The sequence below is a fragment of the Helianthus annuus genome, chromosome 13, assembly GCF_002127325.2.
Source record: "Helianthus annuus cultivar XRQ/B chromosome 13, HanXRQr2.0-SUNRISE, whole genome shotgun sequence".
Lineage (NCBI taxonomy): Eukaryota > Viridiplantae > Streptophyta > Magnoliopsida > Asterales > Asteraceae > Helianthus > Helianthus annuus.
Window position 1 is genome coordinate 18286900 of NC_035445.2, and position 21596 is coordinate 18308495.

Sequence of the window (21596 nt, forward strand, 5' to 3'; positions counted from 1 at the left end):
TTAAAACTTGGGAGAAGGAGTGCTTGCCCCTTTTTTATGAACATCACGGCCCGAGTCAGCTTTTAGAAATTCATTTGTCTCATTATACACTTCAACCACCTCCTCATCATCAGAGTTATCGAATTCATCTTCCATATCACGACCAGATCTACTAGATTCCCCCACCTCATCCCTTAGAGCATCAAAAGGGTTAGAAGACACTATATTAATCGGTTTATCAGGTTTTTTGGTACCTCCAGCCATCTTACTTCCAATTGGCCTATATTCAAACTTTGGTGGTTGCTTCTTGACTGGAAACCCCGCTCTTTTTGCAGTCTTTCTATCATCAACTGTCGAAAACCCATCTTCATCAACCCTATTCTTACCCTTTCCACGATTATTCATAACCTCCTTATGTTGCTTCCCATTGTTTCCCATGTTCCCTTGCTTCATCTTAGGTCTAACTTGATTCGGACACCCTTCATCAGAATGACCAAAAACACGACAGTGGCTACACCTGTGCGGACTCCACTCATACTCGACATATAACTTCTCCTTAATGAACCCATCTCCGTTGAGATCTGGAACCGCAATGACTAATTCTTCTTTAAAATCTTTTTCAGCAGAAATCTCAATGAGTGCCCGAGCATAACTACTCCTCCCCCACGCATCCATACACATAGTTGTGGTAAACGAATCAAGCATTATTGGTTCCCCATCGAAGTTGCAATAAGACTTAAGCCATCTTCCGTATAAGCAGCAATCGGTACATCATGAATCTTTACCCAGAGTTGTAATTGTTTCACTTCCTTTTTCTCAAGCTTAGTAGAAGCCGACCAAACATTTAAAAATAATGGTTGAGAACGGATAATCCACGGGCCAGCTTTCAGGGCATTCATCATACCCGGTTCATCACCAAATTTGAAAAAGAAAAATCCATTAGTGTTCATCATGGATTTCTGGAGCCCAAACTTCTTCCAATTAATCCGAGCAAAATACTCTACTACCGGGTAAGCCACACGATCACCCAGAAAATAACCATATAAGGTATTAGCAAGCTTATCCTGAACCGCCCTAACCGAATCCCTTGGAAGAACCACATCACAACCATCTTGTTTCTCTATACTAGCCAGGTTCCGGAAATTTACCTTTTTAGAATTATTATTATTCAGAACCGACTCAGCGTATGACAAAGGTTTCGGACTCACTACGTTAACCTGGTTAGCTTCCTGATTGGTCATCGCCACTTTATCAACCAAATTAGGGTTTCCATGGGAAGCTTTCATTGTCGCCGCATAGTTTCCTCCACTTGCAAGATCAGCATTCAACTCCACAGGTTTAGATATTTCGAACAAACTATCAATAACCGAACTGTTGCTGGTTGAGTACATACCCCGCCTAGGAAACCGATTGTTGCCTTCAATATTAGTCACTCGCAACCCAATCCCACGAACCGGTGGTGACTTCTCTTCCGTCCCCGGAGTGCCACCCTCCTTTAACGAACTTTGACCATCACTTCTACCCTCCATGCACACAAATCACCAGAAAACAATAACCTCCAGTCGAACAGAAAAAACAGAAAACCCTAATCCTGAAACCCTAGAGCCGAAAATCAATTCTTAACACATTAACCCAGAGTATCAATCTAGCTAAGTTAAACTCAGTTAACCGCGACCAATAACATCCAGATTAATAAGCCAGAATCTCAAGATCAACCTCTAAGGCGGCGATTTAACAAAGAAACGAAAAAAACCCTACCTTCAGATTGATTACTATTGCTAACGAGTTCGTTATAGAGATTGAATGAACAACCTCTAATCACAGACTGTTATACAAACGAATCTCAAAGAAAATTAGGGTTCATGATGCGCAAGAAATCGCCCAGGAGAGAGGGAGGGTTACAGGAGCCAATCGCTTTTTTAAGAACAATTTATATTTCCGTATCTAAACAATTTGATAGCCGAAGGTGGATGGGTCCTGGGTTTCAGGACGAAACCTTCGGTTATCAACCAGTAATAATTGCTCCAAGAATAATTTCATCTTCTTATATTTCTAAGCATAAATTTTAGCTTTACAAAAAATTTAATACTGTTATCTTATAAAGTATCCTAATCAGTATGCTCAGCGATACACTGTAAAACTTTTTATTAGATAGAACTTCCAAACATCCCTTCAACTTTGTAGAAAGTTTTTGATTAACAACCAGTTTTCAATAATATTTAAATGATCAAAGTTCCAAACTATCACTAGTTTCAAACACCCTAATCAGCTATTCTGAAAAAGACTTTGAGAATATATCAGGATACTTGTCTTTTTATAAAACATAATGTTACTAAAAACTTGAACGATGTATACAAAGGAAAGATCATACCAGAAATAGGGTATGTCTATATTAGGATACTTGTCTTTACCACACTTCAGTCCCTTTGCAATTCTTCCCATAAAGATGTCCCCTGTGCAAGGTACTTAGTGCATTAGTTCCAAGTCCCATCCTTTTTGCTTTGCACCACCACCTTAGTGGGAATGTCCCATGTGTACAATGCCTTCAAATGCTTTAGAAATCTTCTGAATGTCAGTTTACATTATATAGGCAATTTTTTTACGTCCGAAGGGCAAAACCCAAGTATGTACTGGAGATAAATCCCTTGTATCCTGGGGAAAATCCCAAATTTTCATGCGCTACAGGCGGGAGTGTATAAACTCCAAGACTTAGAAAGGTGAAAACCTTTAAACCTTAGAGAGTATGAAAATACCCTTTCGTGAGAGAGGGTGATCAATCCTTATATACCTTTAGGATTCAGGATATAGCCAACAGTAACGAAATTTTCAGCCACTTTTACATGGACTGGTCCCGCCACCTTGAACTATCCCTGAATAACTTGCGCTCCAGGCGGGGTGTTTAAACCCAATTCGGAAGAAAGGTGAATACCTTTAAACCTGTGAAGGGATCAGTATCCCTTAAACGTGAGAGAGGGGGCCAATCCTCTAATCTTTCGAGTTATCCTGAGTACATATCCCGGAGCTGCATCCTGAAACATATCTTGCAAAACAATTGTAAACTAAGGTGGGTGTTAGCTTGGCTAACACCCCTCCGATGCTTAAGTCAGTATTGGGTTACAAAGAATAAATTAAACCAAACATACTTAAAAAAGGTAGAATTCATACCATCCTGAGTTAGAAATTAAATTCTAAACTCACTTGAAATAGAGCTTGAGGTGTATAGCATTCCAAGACCTCGGTAGCATATCCCCCTCCATATTCTTGAGTCTGTATGCTCCTTTTCCTGCTTCTGATTCAACTTCGTATGGTCCTTCCCATTTTGGTGCTAACTTGCCATCGGCAGGATTAGTAGTATTCTGAAAAGCCTTTCTTAGCACCCAGTCTCCAACCTTAAATCTTCTGGTCCTGATGTTCTTGTTATATGCCCTGGATATTCTCTGTTGATATGCTGCCATCCTTAGCCTTGCCGCATCTCTTTTCTCATCTATAGTGTCTAAATCCTGACTCAAGGCTTCAGGATTCTGCTCAGGATCACTTAGGGTAGATCTTGCAGTGGGTATTGTCATTTCCGTCGGAATCATTGCTTCTGCTCCAAATACCAAGGAGAATGGGGTTTGACCCGTTGCATTCTTTACTGTTGTCCTATCAGCCCATAAAACAAAGGGTAATTCTTCTGCCCATCTTCCTTTTTTGGCTCCAAGCCTTTTCTTTAAGTTATTGACAATTATCTTGTTTGAGGATTCTGCTTGTCCATTCGCTTGAGGATGTACTGGAGTAGATGTTACCATTTTGATTCCCCAACTCTTGCAAAAGTCAGTAGTTCTCTTGCTTATAAACTGAGAACCATTGTCACAGATTATTTCGGCTGGTACTCCAAATCTGGTCAGGATATTCCTCTTTATGAAGGATACTACTTCTTGGTCTCTAACTTGAAAAAATGCTTCCGCTTCGACCCACTTAGAGAAATAGTCTGTCATTGCTAGCATAAAAACTTTTCCTCCCGGGGCTTTTGGTAACTTTCCTACTATATCCATGCCCCACTTCATAAATGGCCAAGGGGAAACAATAGGATATAACGGTTCAGCGGGCTGATGCAATATGTTACTATGTCTTTGACACGCATCACATATCCGAGCATACTCTGCGGCATCTTTTCTCATTGTTGGCCAATAATATCCTGTCCTTAATACTTTTGAGAATAATGACCTGCCCCCAGTATGGTTACCACAATCCCCTTCATGTATATCCCGAAGTACTTCTTTAGCTTCAGGGTCCTCCAAGCATCTCAAGTATGGTCCTGCAAGAGATTTCTTATATAAAATATTATTTATAATAGTGAATCGTGATACCTTCATCCTAAATGCCTTAGGATTTTCATCTTCGGGGATATGTCCTTCCTTGAGGTATCTCATGATTGGAGTCGTCCAGGATTTAGGATCCTCTTCAGGATACACCGCTCTAGGATCCTGAATACCTGCTACTTCTTTATCCTGAGAATCCATGGCAGGATACAGGATATGTAATATCGGTATTGGGGTCCCTTCTGGTATCCTGATTGATGATCCCAAGTTTGCCAATGCGTCTGCTTCAGCGTTATCCTCTCTTGGTACCTGTTCAAGTGTAAAAATATCGAAATATCCTGCTAATTTTTTAAGAATACTGAGGTATTCAATTAGTTTCTCACCCTTGACTGCATAAGATCCATTGAAATGGTTAGTAATCAACAGGGAATCAACATATACTTGCAAATTTTTTATATTCATATTCTTAGCCAATTCTAGTCCTGCAATTAAAGCTTCATATTCTGCCTCATTGTTAGTAGCAGGGAATTCACATCTAACAGCCTGGGGTATTATGTCCCCCTGTGGCGATTTTAGTTGTATACCTAAACCTACACCCCTTACATTAGATGCACCATCAGTATATAATATCCAGGATTCTAAGTTTTCTCCCAGTTGTTGCACTTCTAGGTCTACTTTGAAATCAGCCACAAAGTCTGCTAGGGCCTGAGACTTTATTGCATTTCTAGGTTCATATATTAAATCAGAGGCACTTAATTTTACCGACCACTTAGCCATTCTACCTGACATCTCCGGTTTTCTAAGCACATTCTTAACAGGATAATTAGTTTTAACATGGATCCTATGCGTTTCAAAATAATGTCTAAGCTTTGTTGATGCCATTACTAGAGCCAATATTAGCTTTTCTAGGTGAGAATATCTAGTTTTAGCATTTAACAAACTTTTGCTAACATAATAAACAGGATACTGCTGACCTTCGTGATCCTTTACGAGTACTGCACTTACTGCATTCCCTGATACTGCAAGATACAGGGATAGTGGTTCACCATCCTCAGGCTTCATCAATAGAGGCGCGGTTGAGAGATACTGTTTCAAATCCTGCAGGGCTGCTTCATGCTTCTCCCCCCATTCGAATTTCTTATTCTTTTTCAGGATATCATAGAATTCTTTACACTTTTCCGAGGATCTTGAAATAAACCTATTCAAGGCTGCCACTCGTCCTATTAACCGCTGAACATCCTTCATATTCGAGGGTGACTTTATATTCAAGATAGCCTTGATCTGCTCCGGGCTTGCCTCTATCCCTCTTTTTGTCACCATGTATCCTAAAAACTTTCCTGCCCCCACTCCAAAATGGCGTTTTGCAGGATTAAGTTTCATATTATACTGGTCCAGGATATCGAATGCTCCTTTAATACCCCGGAGATGATCCTCAGCTTTCTTGGATTTGACCACCATATCGTCAATGTACACCTCCATGGTGTCCCCCAGTTTGTCTTTAAACATCATGTTTACGAATCTCTGGTACGTTGCACCTGCATTTTTTAGACCGAAAGGCATAGCAGTATAACAGTAAATACCTGTTGGTGTCATGAAAGTTGTATCCTCCTGGTCTGAAGGTTCCATTTGAATCTGCTGGAATCCTGAGGATGCATCCTTGAAGGTTAACATTTCATGACCGGCAGTGGCATCCACCATTGAGTCTATATGAGGCAGAGGGAAGGGGTCTTTTGGACAAGCTTTGTTCAGGTCTGTGTAGTCTACACAGACTCTCCACTTCCCATTCTTCTTTTGAACCATTACCACATTTGCTAACCATCTAGGGAATTTGACTTCCCTAATCATCCTGGACTTCAATAATCTTTCAACTTCCTCTTGGATAATTGTATTTCGTTCAGGGGCGAATTTCCTTCTCTTTTGTTGTACAGGCTTGTATGACCTGTCAATTCCAAGCTTGTGAGTGATAATATCTTTGGATATACCTGTCATATCCTCATGCTTCCATGCGTTTGAATACCGGCCGGTTGGGGTAAAAATTGGGGGAGGGGTTATTAAATCAGCCCCATTGCCGAAAGGGGACTTGAACAAAGCTTCAACGTCGAATAGTATTGTTTCTCCAAACCCGTTTGATGCTTTGAATGATACGGATGCGGATGGTCCGGAAACTAAAAAATACTCGGAGAATGACTATGAGGACTCAGGTGATGAGGAGGTTGTGGAAGTCTATAACGAAATGGATCCTTTTATTTTACAAGGCTCAAAGAAACCGAATGATAAACAAGGGGCAAGCACTCCTTCTACAGCGGGTTACAATGGTTAGTCTTGCTTCTTGGAATATAAGGGGGTTGAACCGCCCTCTGAAACAAATGGAGGTTCGTCAGATTGTAAAGGATTCAAATTTAAGTTTATGTGCTATTTTGGAATCTCATGTCGGTATTGATAAGCTGGGAAAGGTTTGTAAGTCGGTTTTCCGTTCGTGGGATTGGACTTCCAATGGTGCTTGTTGTAATAAGGGTACCAGAATTATTGTTGGTTGGAATCCAGGTATCTTCGATGTTATGGTTCTTTTTCAGTCCTCCCAAGTTATGCATCTCCAGATTTATTTCAAGTTAGATAGGAGAATTATTTTCTGTTCGATAGTATATGCGGCCAATTATTATGTCACGCGTAGAGAATTATGGCGTCATTTAACCATGCATAAAGCGGCTGTCGGTAATAATCCTTGGGTTATTTTTGGAGACTTTAATTCAGCTTTGAACATGGAGGATAATTCTATGGGGTCCTCATCCGTTTCAGTTGGAATGAAAGAATTTCGGGATTGTGTTGACTCGATGGAGATGTTCGATATTAATAAATCTGGTCTTCACTTTACGTGGAGTCAGAAGCCGAAGGAGGGAACTGGTTTGTTGAAAAAGATTGATCGCATTCTAGGAAATACACCGTTTGTCACGGCCTACCCGAATTCTGTTGCTATTTTTCACCCGTATAGAATTTCCGATCACTGCCCGTGTATTCTAAAAATCCCAGAAGCTGGTAAGCTGTAACCCCGGTCTTTTAAGTTTGCTAACTTTTTAGTGCATAAACCTGAATTTATGGAGATAGTTAAAAAACTTGGGAAACTAGAGTGGATGGAGTTTTCCAGTTTCAAGTTGTTAAACGGCTCCGCCTGCTTAAAAGTCCTTTTCGAGCTCTTTTGTACAAACAAGGTAATCTTCATAAGAAAGTGGAGGCGCTTCGTGCAAGTCTAGATATTATTCAGCAACGTATTGATTTGGATCCATTTAATTCGGATCTCCGGGCTGAAGAAGCTGGGCTGAACCGTGATTTTCAGGCTGCTGCTCTTGATGAGGAGCGATTTCTTAAGCAAAAATCCAAAGTGGATTGGTTGACAGCTGGGGATATGAATTCAGCTTATTTTCACTCGTCCTTGAAGGTTCGGAATCATTATAGCCGTATTGACATTATTACGGATTCTCAAGGGGTTGTCCATGAAAATGATGCTGTTCCTCATGCTTTTGTTTCTCACTATGAAAATTTCTTGGGGTCCCAAGGTGATATTTTGTTGGAATTTCCGTGTAACTTTTAGAAAATAATTTTAGTCAATTTGTCAAACAAACTGAACGCATCAGAAAAACTTGTACACGAGGTTCGGTTCTAAACCTTTTCCACCAGTGATCCTTTTACAATCAAAATAGGTTATAATAAAAATTAAAGAATCGTGACTACCAAGTAAGACACCTTGGTTCAACGAACGATCTCGCTAGATGATCGTTGACCACGAAATCAGATTTGTTCGTTTGAAATGATTTCAAACGAAACCTTAAATCTAGAGAAAATAAAGTTCAAAAACTTTACTTACCTTTTTGCGTAAACGAAGAAATAAGAAGGTTTGTTTGTGCTAGCCAATTAAAACTTCTTGAACTATTGCCTCTTTTCTTTTGCCCAAAATAAAATCCCTTGAGAAATCTTGTTATTGTTTCGTCAGAGACTTCGGCCAAGAAACAAGAAGTTTTTGTTTTTCTTTTTGAACCCTTTTTGAAAGCCACCTTTTTTCCTTCAAGGTTACGTATATATCTTAAATTGAGAACTACTTTTTCGATTGTTATGGGAGTTAATTATTTAAAGATATACAAGATTAAGAATTGTAATCTAATCACAACTCCTCCATAATTATCTCATAATTAAAACAATTATCTCTCCTTTTAATCATCTAAATAATTAACAATATATATATAACATATTATAATTAACAAATTAATTATAATATTAAATCCGGCTCTCCGTAATTATTCTAAATAATTACACGTTTATTTGTTTACGCTTATTATTTCGTGATCCGATGATTAACGATTAAAACACCGTTAAATGTTCGTTGCCCAAAGTGTAACTCTTTGGGTCGTACCTTGACGGCAACATTGAATTATAATTGACAATTGAACATTATATCCAACAATCTCCCACTTGGTCGATTGGCCGATTAAGTTTCAATGTAGACAATAGTGGGTGCCTAGCTGCATCATATTGCCCCCGGCAAGGTATGACAAATTTATGTCAACTAATTCTTTGCACTAATCAAACCTTTGGTTATGCAAATAGTATAGCCCGGGTTATCGACTCATTTATCCCTCTGTATTGAACACTTGTTGAACATGAGACATGGATCCAATTTATTCTCATATATTATTCAACCATTTCTAATTTCGTTCCTGATTTGAAGTGGTTTATCAAACTACTACTAGTTCGAGCGTGGCCACGCGTTAACACCAGTTCAAACCAACGAAAGGCGCCAGAGTGTTCCTCTCCTAAGTATAGAAGCACAGATCCCTTTGGCTACAAACAACTCCCACTAAACTTCAGATCATTCCCAAAACTATCCTTATTACTGCCAGTTACGTACAGCGTTAGATAGAATCAAAGAGCAACCATTCATTTAAGTTAGTTCTAGTATGCACCGCAGGTCTAAGGATACAATGATCGTACCTATTCAAAATGTCTTATGACTAAGATCCATGAAGATCATTTTGAAACGAGTTACGCCCAATATGATTCAACTAATCATATCAATGAATATGGTTCTCAACACTTTGAGTATCCATTATATGGATCAACCATCTAATTCAAAATAGTCTTTTACCAGATTGGTTCTCACGAATCTGATAGACTACGGACATTTTAGAATACAATATTCATAGATACTTAACGTACTAATATTTGAACACAGATATAATAGTTTAAAAGACATTCAACCATTAAATTCAAATAAACATAAAATACTGTTTACAGTTCAAAATGCACCAAATTACTAAATTACAAAATCAGACCCACTGTCTAGCATATCTAAGACCTATACAATCAGCATGCTTCTCGTGTCTCACTTGAGGTATAGGCTTAGTAAACGGGTCCGCTAGATTCTGATCAGTATCAATTTTTTCTACTACGATGTCTCCTCTTTCCAAAACTTCCCGTATGTAATGGAATTTTCTGAGAATATGCTTCGTGCTGTGATGCGACCTTGGTTCCTTTGCCTGAGCAATTGCACCTGTATTGTCGCAAAATATCTCGATAGGCTTCTGTATGCTTGGTATAACTTCGAGATCAGCAATGAACTTTTTCATCCAAACAGCTTCCTTAGCAGCTTCTGAAGCCGCTATATATTCTGATTCAGTGGTCGACTGGGCCACCACGCTTTGCTTAGAACTCTTCCAAGTTATAGCACCACCATTTAAAGTAAAAACATAGCCCGTCTGAGATCGTGAATCGTCACGATCCGTTTGGAAGCTTGCGTCAGTGTAACATTTTACTTTCAGCTCTTCTTCCAAACCGCCAAATATCAGAAACATATCCTTAGTTCTTTTTAAGTACTTTAGGATATTTTTCACAGCAATCCAGTGACTTTTAACAGGATTTTGTTGATATCTGCTAGTCAAGCTCAGAGCAAACGATACGTCCGGTCTAGTACATAACATGGCATACATGATGGAACCGATAGCAGAGGCATATGGAACCTTTTTCATATCCTCTTTATCTTTGTCCAATTTGGGACACTGATGACTATTTAGTACGGTTCCACTTGCCATTGGCAAGAGACCCTTCTTGGAATCTTGCATCGAAAAGCGCCGAATGACCTTATCGATATACGTACTTTGACTAAGTCCAAGTAGCCGCTTAGATCTATCTCTATAAATCTTTATTCCTAGAATATAAGCAGCTTCTCCAAGATCCTTCATTGAGAAACATTTACCAAGCCAGGATTTAACGTCCTGCAACATTGGGATATCGTTTCCAATGAGAAGTATGTCATCTACATACAGGATTAGAAAAGTAATAGAACTCCCACTTGCCTTCTTGTAAACACACGGCTCATCTTCATTTTTGATAAAACCAAATTGTTTGATTTTCTGATCAAAACGAAGATTCCAGGTTCGAGATGCTTGTTTCAATCCATAAATGGATTTATTCAACTTGCAAACTTTCTTAGGATTCTTAGGATCTACAAAACCTTCAGGCTGCTCCATATAGACATCTTCTGTAAGGTGTCCATTTAGGAACGCGGTCTTGACATCCATTTGCCATATCTCATAGTCATAATACGCGGCTATGGCAAGTAGAATCCTAATAGACTTAAGCATGGCTACTGGCGAGAAGGTTTCCTCATAATCAACTCCTTGAGTCTGAGTAAAACCTTTAGCAACCAATCGAGCCTTATAGGTTTGCACATTTCCATCCATATCTGTTTTCAACTTGAAAACCCATTTACTTCCTACAGTCCGACATTCGGGAGGAAGTTCAACCAAATCCCAGACTTGGTTGTCATACATGGATTGCATCTCGACGCCCATGGCTTCGAGCCATTTTTCAGATTCATTACCTGAAATCGCAGCTTTGTAGGTTGAGGGCTCTTCTTGATCAATTATCAAGACGTACCTATCAGGTGAATACCGATTAGGTTCATGACGATCCCTCGTACTTCTGCGGACGCCTAGTGTTACATCAGATTCCTGAATCCTATCAGGTTCAGATCCAACAACATTTTGTTGAGAGGCAGATTCGACTATTGGTTGATTAATTTGTGGTTCTCGAATTTCCTCAAGATCCACAAGATTATCTCCAATTCCTCGCGCCATAAGCTCATCCTCTGGGAATGTTCCTCGACGCTTAGTGAAAACTCTATTTTCAGTAGGATTATAGAAATAATAACCAACCGGGTATGCATATCCAATGAAAACAACTTTTTCACCGCGAGGATCAAGTTTGTCCGAAGACTCACTGGTAACATAAGCGTTACATCCCCATATGCGAAGGTAAGAGACTTTAGGTGGTTTACCATGCCACATCTCATATGGTGTCTTTTCTACCTTTTTAGTAGGAGCAATATTTACAAGACGTGTAGCAGTTTCAAGAGCATAACTCCAAAAGGAGTGTGGTAAGTTTGTACGACACATCATTGATCGAACCATATCTAATAAGGTTCGATTTCTCCTCTCAGACACACCATTGAGTTGTGGTGTTCCGGGTGGAGTTAGTTGGGATATAATCCCACACTTCTTGAGATGTTCATCAAACCCTGGATTAATGTATTCACCACCTCGATCGGATCGAAGTGCCTTAATCGTTTTCCCTAGTTGATTCTGTACTTCATTTTGGAATTCTTTGAACTTTTCAAAGGTTTCATGTTTAAACTTCATAAGATAAACATATCCATATCTACTATAATCATCAGTAAATGTAACGAAGTATCTTTCCCCGTTCCTTGACATAGTCCTGAATGGACCACATACATCAGTATGTATGAGTCCTAACAGGTCTTTGGCCCTTTCACTAGTTCCGGTAAAAGGGGCCTTAGTCATCTTGCCACTTAGACAACAATCGCATAAATCATAAGTCTCCTGACCCGTGGATTCTAGAATCCCTGCGGTCTGGAGCTTCCTCATGCGATTGATGTTAATATGGCCAAGACGACAATGCCAACGATATGTTTGATTAAAGCTAGTTTTAACACGTTTAGAGGAAAGAGAGCATACTATATTATTTGATCTACTGTTAGAAGTATCTATTTCATAGACACCATTGTGAGGCTTAGCCTCAAAATAGAACACACCATTTAAAAATGCAGAAATGCTACCATTAACATTATCAAAAGCATAATTAAAACCTTGTTCTCTTAAAGCAGAAACAGAAATAATATTCTTAGTCAAACTAGGAACATAAAAAAAACATTGTCTAAAGTAATAAACAATCCAGAAGGTAATTCAAGAATAAATTCTCCAACTGCCTTCACAGCAACATTCTGCCCGTTCCCAACGTGCAGCTCTAAGTCACCCTGCTTCAGCTTCCTAATCCTTTTTAGTCCCTGCAAATCATTACAAATGTGAAAACCACATCCAGTGTCAAACACCCAAGATTTGCTCGAAAAGGAAAATAGATCAATAACATGTATACCTGAGGATTCTCCAATCTGCAGCTTCTTAAGCTTCAACTCAGCCAGGTACTTGGGACAATTCCTCTTCCAATGCCCGATCTCATCACAGTGAAAACACTTGGCATCTTTATGAGGCTTTGCCTTCGGAGTGGCAACCTTTTTGCCTTTGCCCTTGTCTTGCTTACTCGCCTTGCCTTTTCCCTTGGATTACTTCTTCTTGGTAATTCTTCCTTCTCTGATCGCCAGCACTGGATTGCCCTTAGTTGGGATGTTTGTCTCAGCAGTTTTTAGCATCTGATGCAACTCTGGGATCGTTCTTTCCCACCCATTCATGTTATAGTTCATTACGAACTGATGATATGAATTGGGTAGCGAGTTAAGGATCACATCCGTAGCTAACTCATTACTAAGGGGTGCGTTCAGACGTTCCAGTTGATCAACGAAAGACTTCATTTTCAGTACATGAGCACTGACCGAAGTACCTTCCTGCATGCGACATGTAATGAGAGATCTCATCACCTCAAAACGCTCATGACGAGCTTGCTGCTGAAACATGTTTTTCAGCTGCTCACTCATCTCATATGCTCCCAAGTTTTCCAGATTCTTCTGAAGTTCTGGAATCATCATAGCAAGCATAAGACATGTCACATCTTGGGAATCATCAACATGTTTTTCCCATGTCCTACGGGCTGCACCCGTATTAGCAGCAGGTGCTTCGGGAATTGGTCCTTCAAGGACATAAGCCTTTTTCTCCACCCTGAGAACAATTTTCAGGTTGCGGTACCAATCCATGAAGTTAGAATTATCAAGTTTAGCATTTTCAAGGATGGACTTAAGCGAGAATTTGGTGTTATCAGAATTGTTTTGTAGACATCTGTAGAATTTAGAAGAAAAATTTTATTAGTAATTTTCATGCATTAACCTAATTCAATTTTGACCCAAGATATACAAAATTTTAGGAATTAGGATGAGATCTCATCTCCCCATAACTCAGTGAATGGACTTAGCACTCTTCACTGGCATAGATTGAAGGGTAGGTGACGATCACCAATTGTGTCAACTACACAATTCTCGGTTTGGGGTCGCATGACGAGTGTTGTCAAGCATTGGTACGTTAACCCCAACTACGCCCACTTTCACAACCGTAGAAGACGAATGCAGGGTAAACAGCGGGATCTTTTCCCGGTTTTACTCCAGTTGAATCATTTTAATCTCGTTCCCAATAAGCAAGATGTTACACTCTGGCGAACTGATGAAGGTAAACTCATGTCGTTCTCTTCAAAGTTGGTATGGGAAGCTACCCGTTCTCGAGGTCAAGAAGTGACTTGGTCAAAGATTGTGTGGTCGGGTTGTAATATTCCGAGACATTCGCTTCATTGCTGGTTGATCTTTAGAAGGAAATTATGGACTCAAGATCGAATTCAGAAATGGAATCACATCACTAGTGGATCTATGAACATGATGTGTTGTTTATTGTGTCAACGAGAGTTGGAATCACATGAGCATTTGTTTTTTCAATGTTCATATTCGTCTTCAATTTTGGATGCTATCAAGGAGAAGTCTAGTATGAAGATGGTGCCTAACAAGTGGGTTGACATAGTTGGATGGCTGCTGCCGAAAGCGGCCTCTAGATCCTTAAACTCGGTTATCGCTAAACTCCTCGTCAAGGCAGCCGCGTATTTCATATGGCAAGAGAGAAATTACAGGTTTTTCAACAATCAATTAAGGCCACCTGAAGTGATAACAAGTATTATTATTGACACTGTGAGGCTGAAGTTATTCTCATTCAAGTATAAGGATAAGCCGCATGTGAGGAAAATCTTGGAAGATTGGAAGCTGAGCTCAATAGAGACCTTTGAAGAGACCTGATTGTTTTAGCGTCTAGAGGGTTGTTTCTTTCGTTGTAGCTTGTTTGCTTGTTTTACTCTTATGTGGCATGTCATGTAAGAGAATTGGTGTAGGCTTTTCTGCACCTCTTGTACGTTAATGTTTTGTTTGGTATAAAATCACCGGGGTAAAACCCTTTACCCAAAAGAACCGTAGCCCGGCGTTGGCCTGTTTGGACCCATTTCAGGTTAGCAAGTCACAAGAGTGAGGCATTGTATATTTTGCAGATAAACCCGTCAAGTAAGCAAAGATGACCCAAATCAAAAAATGGCTCTGGGCGATTTTGGCGAACCTCTGAAACCCTAGCATTCTTGTTCTTTCGTTCCTGCTGATCTTCTTCTTGATTGATTTGGGTTAGCAATTGTGGTGTTGTCGTTCCTTCTGAGTAAGGATACTAGACTTCACCGTGGTTTCTAATCTTTTGACGTCAGGATTAGGGTTAGTGTTTAGTTTCGTTTCTTGCTAGGGTTTTTGCCAATTCGCTTGGGTTTTTCTAATTCGTTCGTGGTTATTCCTCGTTGCATGCTTCTAGTTTTTGTGTAATATGGATTATTCTCAGTTTAAGACATCAGATATGGATGCTAGATATGTAAAGCCGCCGGATATTCTGTCATCTTCGTCAAACCCTAATTAGGGTTTTTCGTCTAGGTTGTTGAATATTGACGGCAAAACATTCTGCCCGCGTAGAGGTGTTGTGTCTGATAATCAGCAGGGTCCGAAGATAGTTAACATCATAGATGAACTTACCAAGATCACAGTTCCAGTTGATAATAAAGCCGATGGTCATGGTGTTGATAAACCTGATGCTGTGCATGATGAGTTTTTCTGGGATACTTATAAGGGGGAAGAATCAGCCTCGTATGCTGATAAAGTGCAGTCTACTCGGAAGAAAAGAGAGGTAAACTTCAGACTTATGGAACCTATGGAAACAAGAGATGATGCGGATATTGTTATACCGAGCGCGGTGGTGCAGCAGGTTCAACACAAATTTGATAATGTGCTCTATGGGTACTTTCTAGGGAATCGCCTGCCGTTTCTGGTGGTTGAATATTATGCGAAGAATGTTTGGGCAAAATTTGGGTTTTCAAAACTTATGATGAACACGTCAGGTTTCTTTTTCTTCAAGTTTGATTCTAAGGAGGGCTTGACGAAGGTTTTGGAAGGAGGACCATGGTTAATACGAAAAGTTCCACTGTTTCTGAATGTATGGTCTCCGAAGGTTACTCTCAAGAAAGATAGCATTAAAACAGTTCCTATATGGGTTAAGTTGCACAATGTGCCGATTGCGGTTTATACTGATGATGGATTGAGCTTGCTGGCGTCAAAGTTAGGGACCCCTAAAAGGTTAGATTCTTATACTGCTGATATGTGTGTTGATAATTGGGGTAGGAGTAGTTATGCTCGTGCAATGATTGAGATAAATGCTGACAATGAGCTAAAGGATCACATTACTGTGGCTATCCCGAAAATGGATGAGGAGGGATTTATATTGGAACAGGTTAAAGTTGAATATGAGTGGAGGTCGCTTCGCTGTAGTTCATGTTGTTTGTTTGGCCATGATGATAACACATATCACAAGAAACCTAATGGTAAGGCTAAGGTGGTAACGGTTGATGAGGAGGGTTTTGTTACTGATAACAGGAGGATGGCGAGGTACTCGTTTCCTCAAAAAAAGCAAAAACCAAGGGTTGTGTATAAACCAAAGACTAATAAAAATCATGCAAGTACGTCTGGGACGAAGGGGGATACTTCGGATGTGCCATTGTCAAACTCTTTTGAGGTGCTTGATAATAGTAAGAAGGATGAGAAAAGGGATCCGACTAGTGCCAAATCGAGGGTTGATGAAACTCATGGGACTCGTATACAACAACCTGATGAAGTTATCGAGGTGAACCCGACAGAGATGGCTGATTTTATGAGAGGTAACATGAATAATAAAAATTCTGAGGGGGCAAGCACTCCCGGTGACGATGGTTTGAATGGGTAGCTTAGCAGCCTGGAACATAAGGGGTTTGAACCAACCCCTAAAACAAAGTGAGGTTCGTCATTTTATTGCGGAGAATCAGTTAAGTGTTTGTGCCATCTTAGAGTCTCATGTCGATGTTAATAAGCTGAATAAGATCTGTGAAAAGGATTTTCGGAATTGGAAGTGGACATCAAACGGTGGTATGTGTCAAAGAGGTACTAGGGTTATATTGGGGTGGAATGCGGATGATATTGACCTTATGGTTATATCCCAATCAGACCAGGTTATTCATGCTCAGGTAGTGTTAAAATCGGTTAAAAAGACGATATTTTGTTCTTTTGTGTATGCGGAAAACAAGTATCAGGATAGGAGAAGCTTGTGGTCTGATTTGTGTAGGTTTAAAGGCATCACTCAGGACACTCCGTGGGTTGTAATGGGTGATTTCAATGCCGCTTTGAATATGGAGGATTTTGTGATGGGTCCATCATCCCATACTATAGCTATGCGAGATTTTTATGAGTGTATTCAAGAGGCAGAACTGATTGATGTTAAAAGTCATGGGTTGCATTATACTTGGAATCAAAAACCAAGGGATGGGGTAGGAATGCTAAAGAAGATTGACCGTATTATGGGTAACATCAAACTTATTGATGTTTTTTCGGATGCCTATGCTATATTTCAGCCTTTCCGTGTTTCTGATCATGCTCCTGCTATCTTGAAGTTATTTTCCATGCCTAAGGACCGGCCTAAACCGTTTAAATTCCCGAATTTTATTGTCACAAAGCCAGAGTTCCGCCAAGCTGTTATAGCCGAATGGAGTAAAACCGTGGAGGGGGCTACCATGTATTCGGTGGTTATGAAAATGAAGAGCTTGAAAACGCATTTTCGGAGGATATTGCGTAATCAAGGTAATCTACATAAAAGAGTTACGGAGTTACGGAATGAACTTGACCAGATTCAAAAACAGGTGGAAGCTCATCCTTTTGATGCTTCTTTTCGGTTATTGGAGACTACCTATTTACGAGATTTTAAGTCAGCAGTTTACGATGAGGAGTGCTTCTTGAAACAAAAATCTAAAGTGCAATGGTTATGTGCGGGTGATTCTAATACTTCCTACTTTCATAATTATGTGAAGAGTAGGAATGCTAGAAGTAAAATCAATTGCATAAAGGATGTGAATGGGATCCAGTATGAGGGAGTTGATGCTGCGGCTGCTCTGTTGAACCATTATTCTAGTTTCATGGGCACTCAAGATCTAGTGACGAGGTTGGATGAGGCAGATTTGTTCGTTAATGTTTTGCAGCAGAATGTGGCGGAGAATATGGTGAGACAGGTTACCGATGATGAAGTTAAACAGGCTATGTTCAGCATTGGAGAGAACAAGGCTCCAGGTCCAGACGGATACACTTCAGCGTTTTTTAAAAATGCTTGGGATGTTGTGAGTGGTGAAGTTACTAAGGCAGTGTGTGATTTCTTTAATAATGGGCAACTTCTTAAGCAAATTAACCATACGATTTTAGCGTTGGTTCCAAAGATTGATACGCCAAATTCAGTTCTGGATTACAGGCCAATATCATGTTGTAATGTGATATACAAGTGTATCAGCAAAATTATCACAAATCGTGTGAAGGGTTGTTTGGGGACGCTTGTGAATATTAACCAGTCGGCATTTATTCCTGGTAGAAAGATCTCTGATAATATACTGATTACGCAGGAGCTTATGCATAACTATCATGTGGATCGTGGTCCTCCGAGGTGTGCCTTCAAGATTGATATCCAGAAAGCTTATGATACTGTAAGCTGGTCTTTCTTAGAAAATATTCTAGTCAGGTATGGATTCCACAGGAAAATGGTTTCTTGGATCATGGCGTGTGTCACAACAGTTTCTTACTCGGTTAGTGTAAATGGCGAGTTGCATGGTTTTTTCCCAGGGAAACGGGGTTTACGCCAAGGAGATCCAATGTCCCCATATCTATTCACGTTGATCATGGAGGTGTTATCTCTTATGTTACAAAAGATGGCGGTAAATCCTACTTTCAAGTTCCATCGACACTGTTATGAACAAAAGATTATCAACGTATCATTTGCTGATGATTTATTTGTGTTTGTTAATGGTGATACCGAATCGGTTAAGCTTATTCGGAATGTTTTGGAGGAGTTCACTAGTGTTTCGGGACTGGTACCTAGTTTGCCTAAGAGTACGGTATTTTTTTGTAATGTTCCAAGCCATGTAAAAGCGGAGATTTTACGTTTGTTGCCGTTTCGTGAGGGTGAGCTTCCGGTTCGCTACCTGGGGGTTCCCTTAATCTCTACTAAGCTGTCTTTTAGAGATTGTCGGGTTCTGGTGGAACGTATGGAGAGGAAAGTTGATAATTGGATGTCTAAATCTTTATCTTTTGCAGGCCGATTACACCTCCTTAATTCTGTTCTTGCAGCAATGTATACGTATTGGGCTTCGGTTTTCATTTTGCCAGCGCGTATAATCAAGGATTTGGAAAAGAGAATGCGAAGATTTCTTTGGAACGGGGGGGTTTCGGGGAGTACCCGGTCTAAAGTAGCATGGAAGGACGTGTGTTTGCCTAAAGAAGAGGGGGGCCTTGGAATTCGAAATATTTCAGATGTGAACAAAGCACTTATGATGTCGCATATTTGGAGCATTATTAGTAACCGGGAGTCCCTGTGGGTCAAATGGATCCATTCTTACAAGATAAAAGGTAGAACTTTTTGGGAGATTCAAAGCCGTGGAGCGTTGACATGGAGTTGGAGGAAAATTTTATCTATTCGTCCGGTGGTTAGACCTTATATTTGGAAGTTGATTGGGAGTGGTTCCCAGACGAATGCGTGGAGTGATAATTGGTGCATTTGCAGTCCGATTCGAAACTTTGTTACGCCAAGGAGAATTGCCCAAGCGGGTTTTAATTTGCAAACTACGGTTGCGGAGATTGTAGACGCTGATGGTAACTGGCGGTGGCCCCAGGCTTGGTACGATTTATTCCCAGTGCTCATAGATGTCATAGTTCCTGATCTAGTTCCTGAGTCAGTTGATAGACTGAGATGGAGATCTGTGGAAGGAAAAATTGTTCAATTTAGCTCCTGGGAAGCTTGGAATAATCTTCGGGTAAGGGATAACAAGGTGGCTTGGGTGAATATGGTGTGGTATGGCCAATGCATTCCAAGACACTCTTTTCATCTTTGGTTAGTTCTAAAGAATAAGCTGAAGACTCAAGACAGATTGGCAGTATGGGAAGCGGGGAGTGAAACGAATTTACGGCTTATGTGTTGTCCTCTTTGCAACTATGGACGAGATTCAAGAGACCATCTATTCTTTCAATGCACGTATGCGGCCAAGATTTGGAGCATGGTTATACAAAAGGTTGATATGGTAAATGTAAATGATTCATGGAGCTCAATAATGGTGTGGATAGAGCTGAATGCGAATTCAAAGAAACTAGAACACATTGTTTGCAAGCTATTGGTAGCGGCTTCTACCTATTTTATATGGCAAGAACGGAATAATCGGCTGTTCTCCAATGTCTACAGGAAGGAAGAGATAGTGGCAAAGATTATCTTGGACATGGTTCGGCTTCGTATAATGGGGTTCAAGGTCGGAAGAGACGTGAAGTATAGGAAGCTGTTGGAAACATGGGGAGTAAAAGAAGATGAACCGGGCTAATTGCGAGCTAGTGTAGCAGTTAGTTAGTTTTGTTTTGTTGGGTTGTAGTTTTGTTTTGGGTCGTTTGTATGTTGGCTGTTTTTTTGTGGTGTCTAGGCTTGGCCTGTCGAGCCTAGTAGTGTGTGTCAAACTCATGTCACACCCTGTTCTTTGATTCTTTATAAAATTTTACCGGGGTAACCCTTTACCCAAAAAAAAAAGAACCGTAGCCCGGCCCATGTAAGCATGGAAATCGCGGAACTACCCCTAACCAAAACCGTAGGCCTGGATGCAGGGTAAACACTAGCACCAGGGGTTCGGATAGATCAGTTCGGGTGTTCTTAATTTAGGGTGGCGTAGAATATCGATTTTAATTTGGGTTATATTTTAAAATTACCAGTTCGGGTCGTTTTAAAATACTTGTACGACCTATGGCATGAACATAGGCTATACAATTCCTTTGTAAAAATCAATTTTACGTTTTAATTTGTGACGACTTGAAACACCTTTCAATCACTCGACCGATTAATTTTAAATACCCTATTTAATCTAAGTTGGTCGTGTCGCAAATTTATTTTAATCAATAACTTTTATTAATTATGGTTTTCAAATTAACTTTTAATTATTTGTAAAACCAATTTTGATTTTTGTATTTTAAAATAAACTGTTTATTTTAATTACCTATCCAATACTTAATAAACCTTTTATTAAAATTGTCGTTTTAATGATCGTGTATTAGTTATTAATTTTATGGCGTAATAAACATCTCATGGCAAAACGCAAAATAAATAAATAAATATGCAATTCCGGGTTCATAATATGTTCGATTCGTTCGAGCCCAAGAACGTGAACCGAGCCCATTAAGTGTAGCAAAAACCCTTTTGTGCTCCCACTTAATCTTGGATCCAATCCCTAAAAAAACTTCCTTTTTTTGTTTGTTTAAATTTCCGATTGGAAAAATTTAATGAGTTCTATATTTTTTTAATAAAAAAAAATATATCGCTTTCATATTAAAATCATTATTTCAATATTTCCAACTTTTTAATTTATTTAACCGCGTAGCTAAAAAAAAACTAATTTAGTACGCGTGTCATAAAAAAAGAAATTCTAAACCCGGATTTGCATAGTACGATCATTAAGCTAAATGAAATAGGTTAAGGCCAAAAATTATTTCAAAGAAGACTTTGACAAGTGTTAGTTTTGGCCTTAATACAAACTTGCCTATAACTATTGCACGCGACAAGTTCCTATGCCAAATCTACTCGATTTTAAGCATGCGATCCTATAAACTATTTTATAGATCTACAAACACTATAACCTACTTTGATTTGTAAGGTGGCTCTGATACCACTGTTGGAATTTCCGTGTAACTTTTAGAAAATAATTTTAGTC

General features: G+C 39.6%; 3 protein-coding genes across 3 annotated transcripts; all 3 read left to right on the forward strand.

Moving 5' to 3' along the window:
• Window positions 1-6592: 6592 nt before the first annotated feature.
• On the forward strand, window positions 6593-7866 carry LOC110900589. Its single transcript, XM_022147474.1, has 2 exons — window positions 6593-7320; window positions 7404-7866. The coding sequence occupies exons 1-2, from the start codon at window positions 6593-6595 to the stop codon at window positions 7864-7866; spliced, it is 1191 nt and encodes a 396-aa protein (XP_022003166.1).
• Window positions 7867-13785: 5919 nt separating this feature from the next.
• LOC110900590 lies at window positions 13786-14568 on the forward strand. The gene has a single exon (XM_022147475.1). The coding sequence runs from the start codon at window positions 13786-13788 to the stop codon at window positions 14566-14568; it is 783 nt and encodes a 260-aa protein (XP_022003167.1).
• Window positions 14569-15130: 562 nt separating this feature from the next.
• Window positions 15131-20225, forward strand: LOC110900591. Its single transcript, XM_022147476.1, has 3 exons — window positions 15131-15175; window positions 15221-16559; window positions 16675-20225. The coding sequence occupies exons 1-3, from the start codon at window positions 15131-15133 to the stop codon at window positions 20223-20225; spliced, it is 4935 nt and encodes a 1644-aa protein (XP_022003168.1).
• The last annotated feature ends 1371 nt before the right edge of the window (window positions 20226-21596 follow it).

Excerpts from the sequence above, each read along its gene's own strand:
- LOC110900591 (XM_022147476.1), top strand. The coding sequence starts at position 15,131 with ATGGATTATTCTCAGTTTAAGACATCAGATATGGATGCTAGATAT. Across the intron at positions 15,176-15,220 it reads CAGATATGGATGCTAGATAT|GGTTTTTCGTCTAGGTTGTT; the intron begins GTAAAGCCGCCG and ends AACCCTAATTAG. Across the intron at positions 16,560-16,674 it reads AAGCACTCCCGGTGACGATG|AGTCTCATGTCGATGTTAAT; the intron begins GTTTGAATGGGT and ends GTGCCATCTTAG.
- LOC110900590 (XM_022147475.1), top strand. The coding sequence starts at position 13,786 with ATGACGAGTGTTGTCAAGCATTGGTACGTTAACCCCAACTACGCCCAC.
- LOC110900589 (XM_022147474.1), top strand. The coding sequence starts at position 6,593 with ATGGTTAGTCTTGCTTCTTGGAATATAAGGGGGTTGAACCGCCCTCTG. Across the intron at positions 7,321-7,403 it reads ATCCCAGAAGCTGGTAAGCT|AGTGGATGGAGTTTTCCAGT; the intron begins GTAACCCCGGTC and ends TTGGGAAACTAG.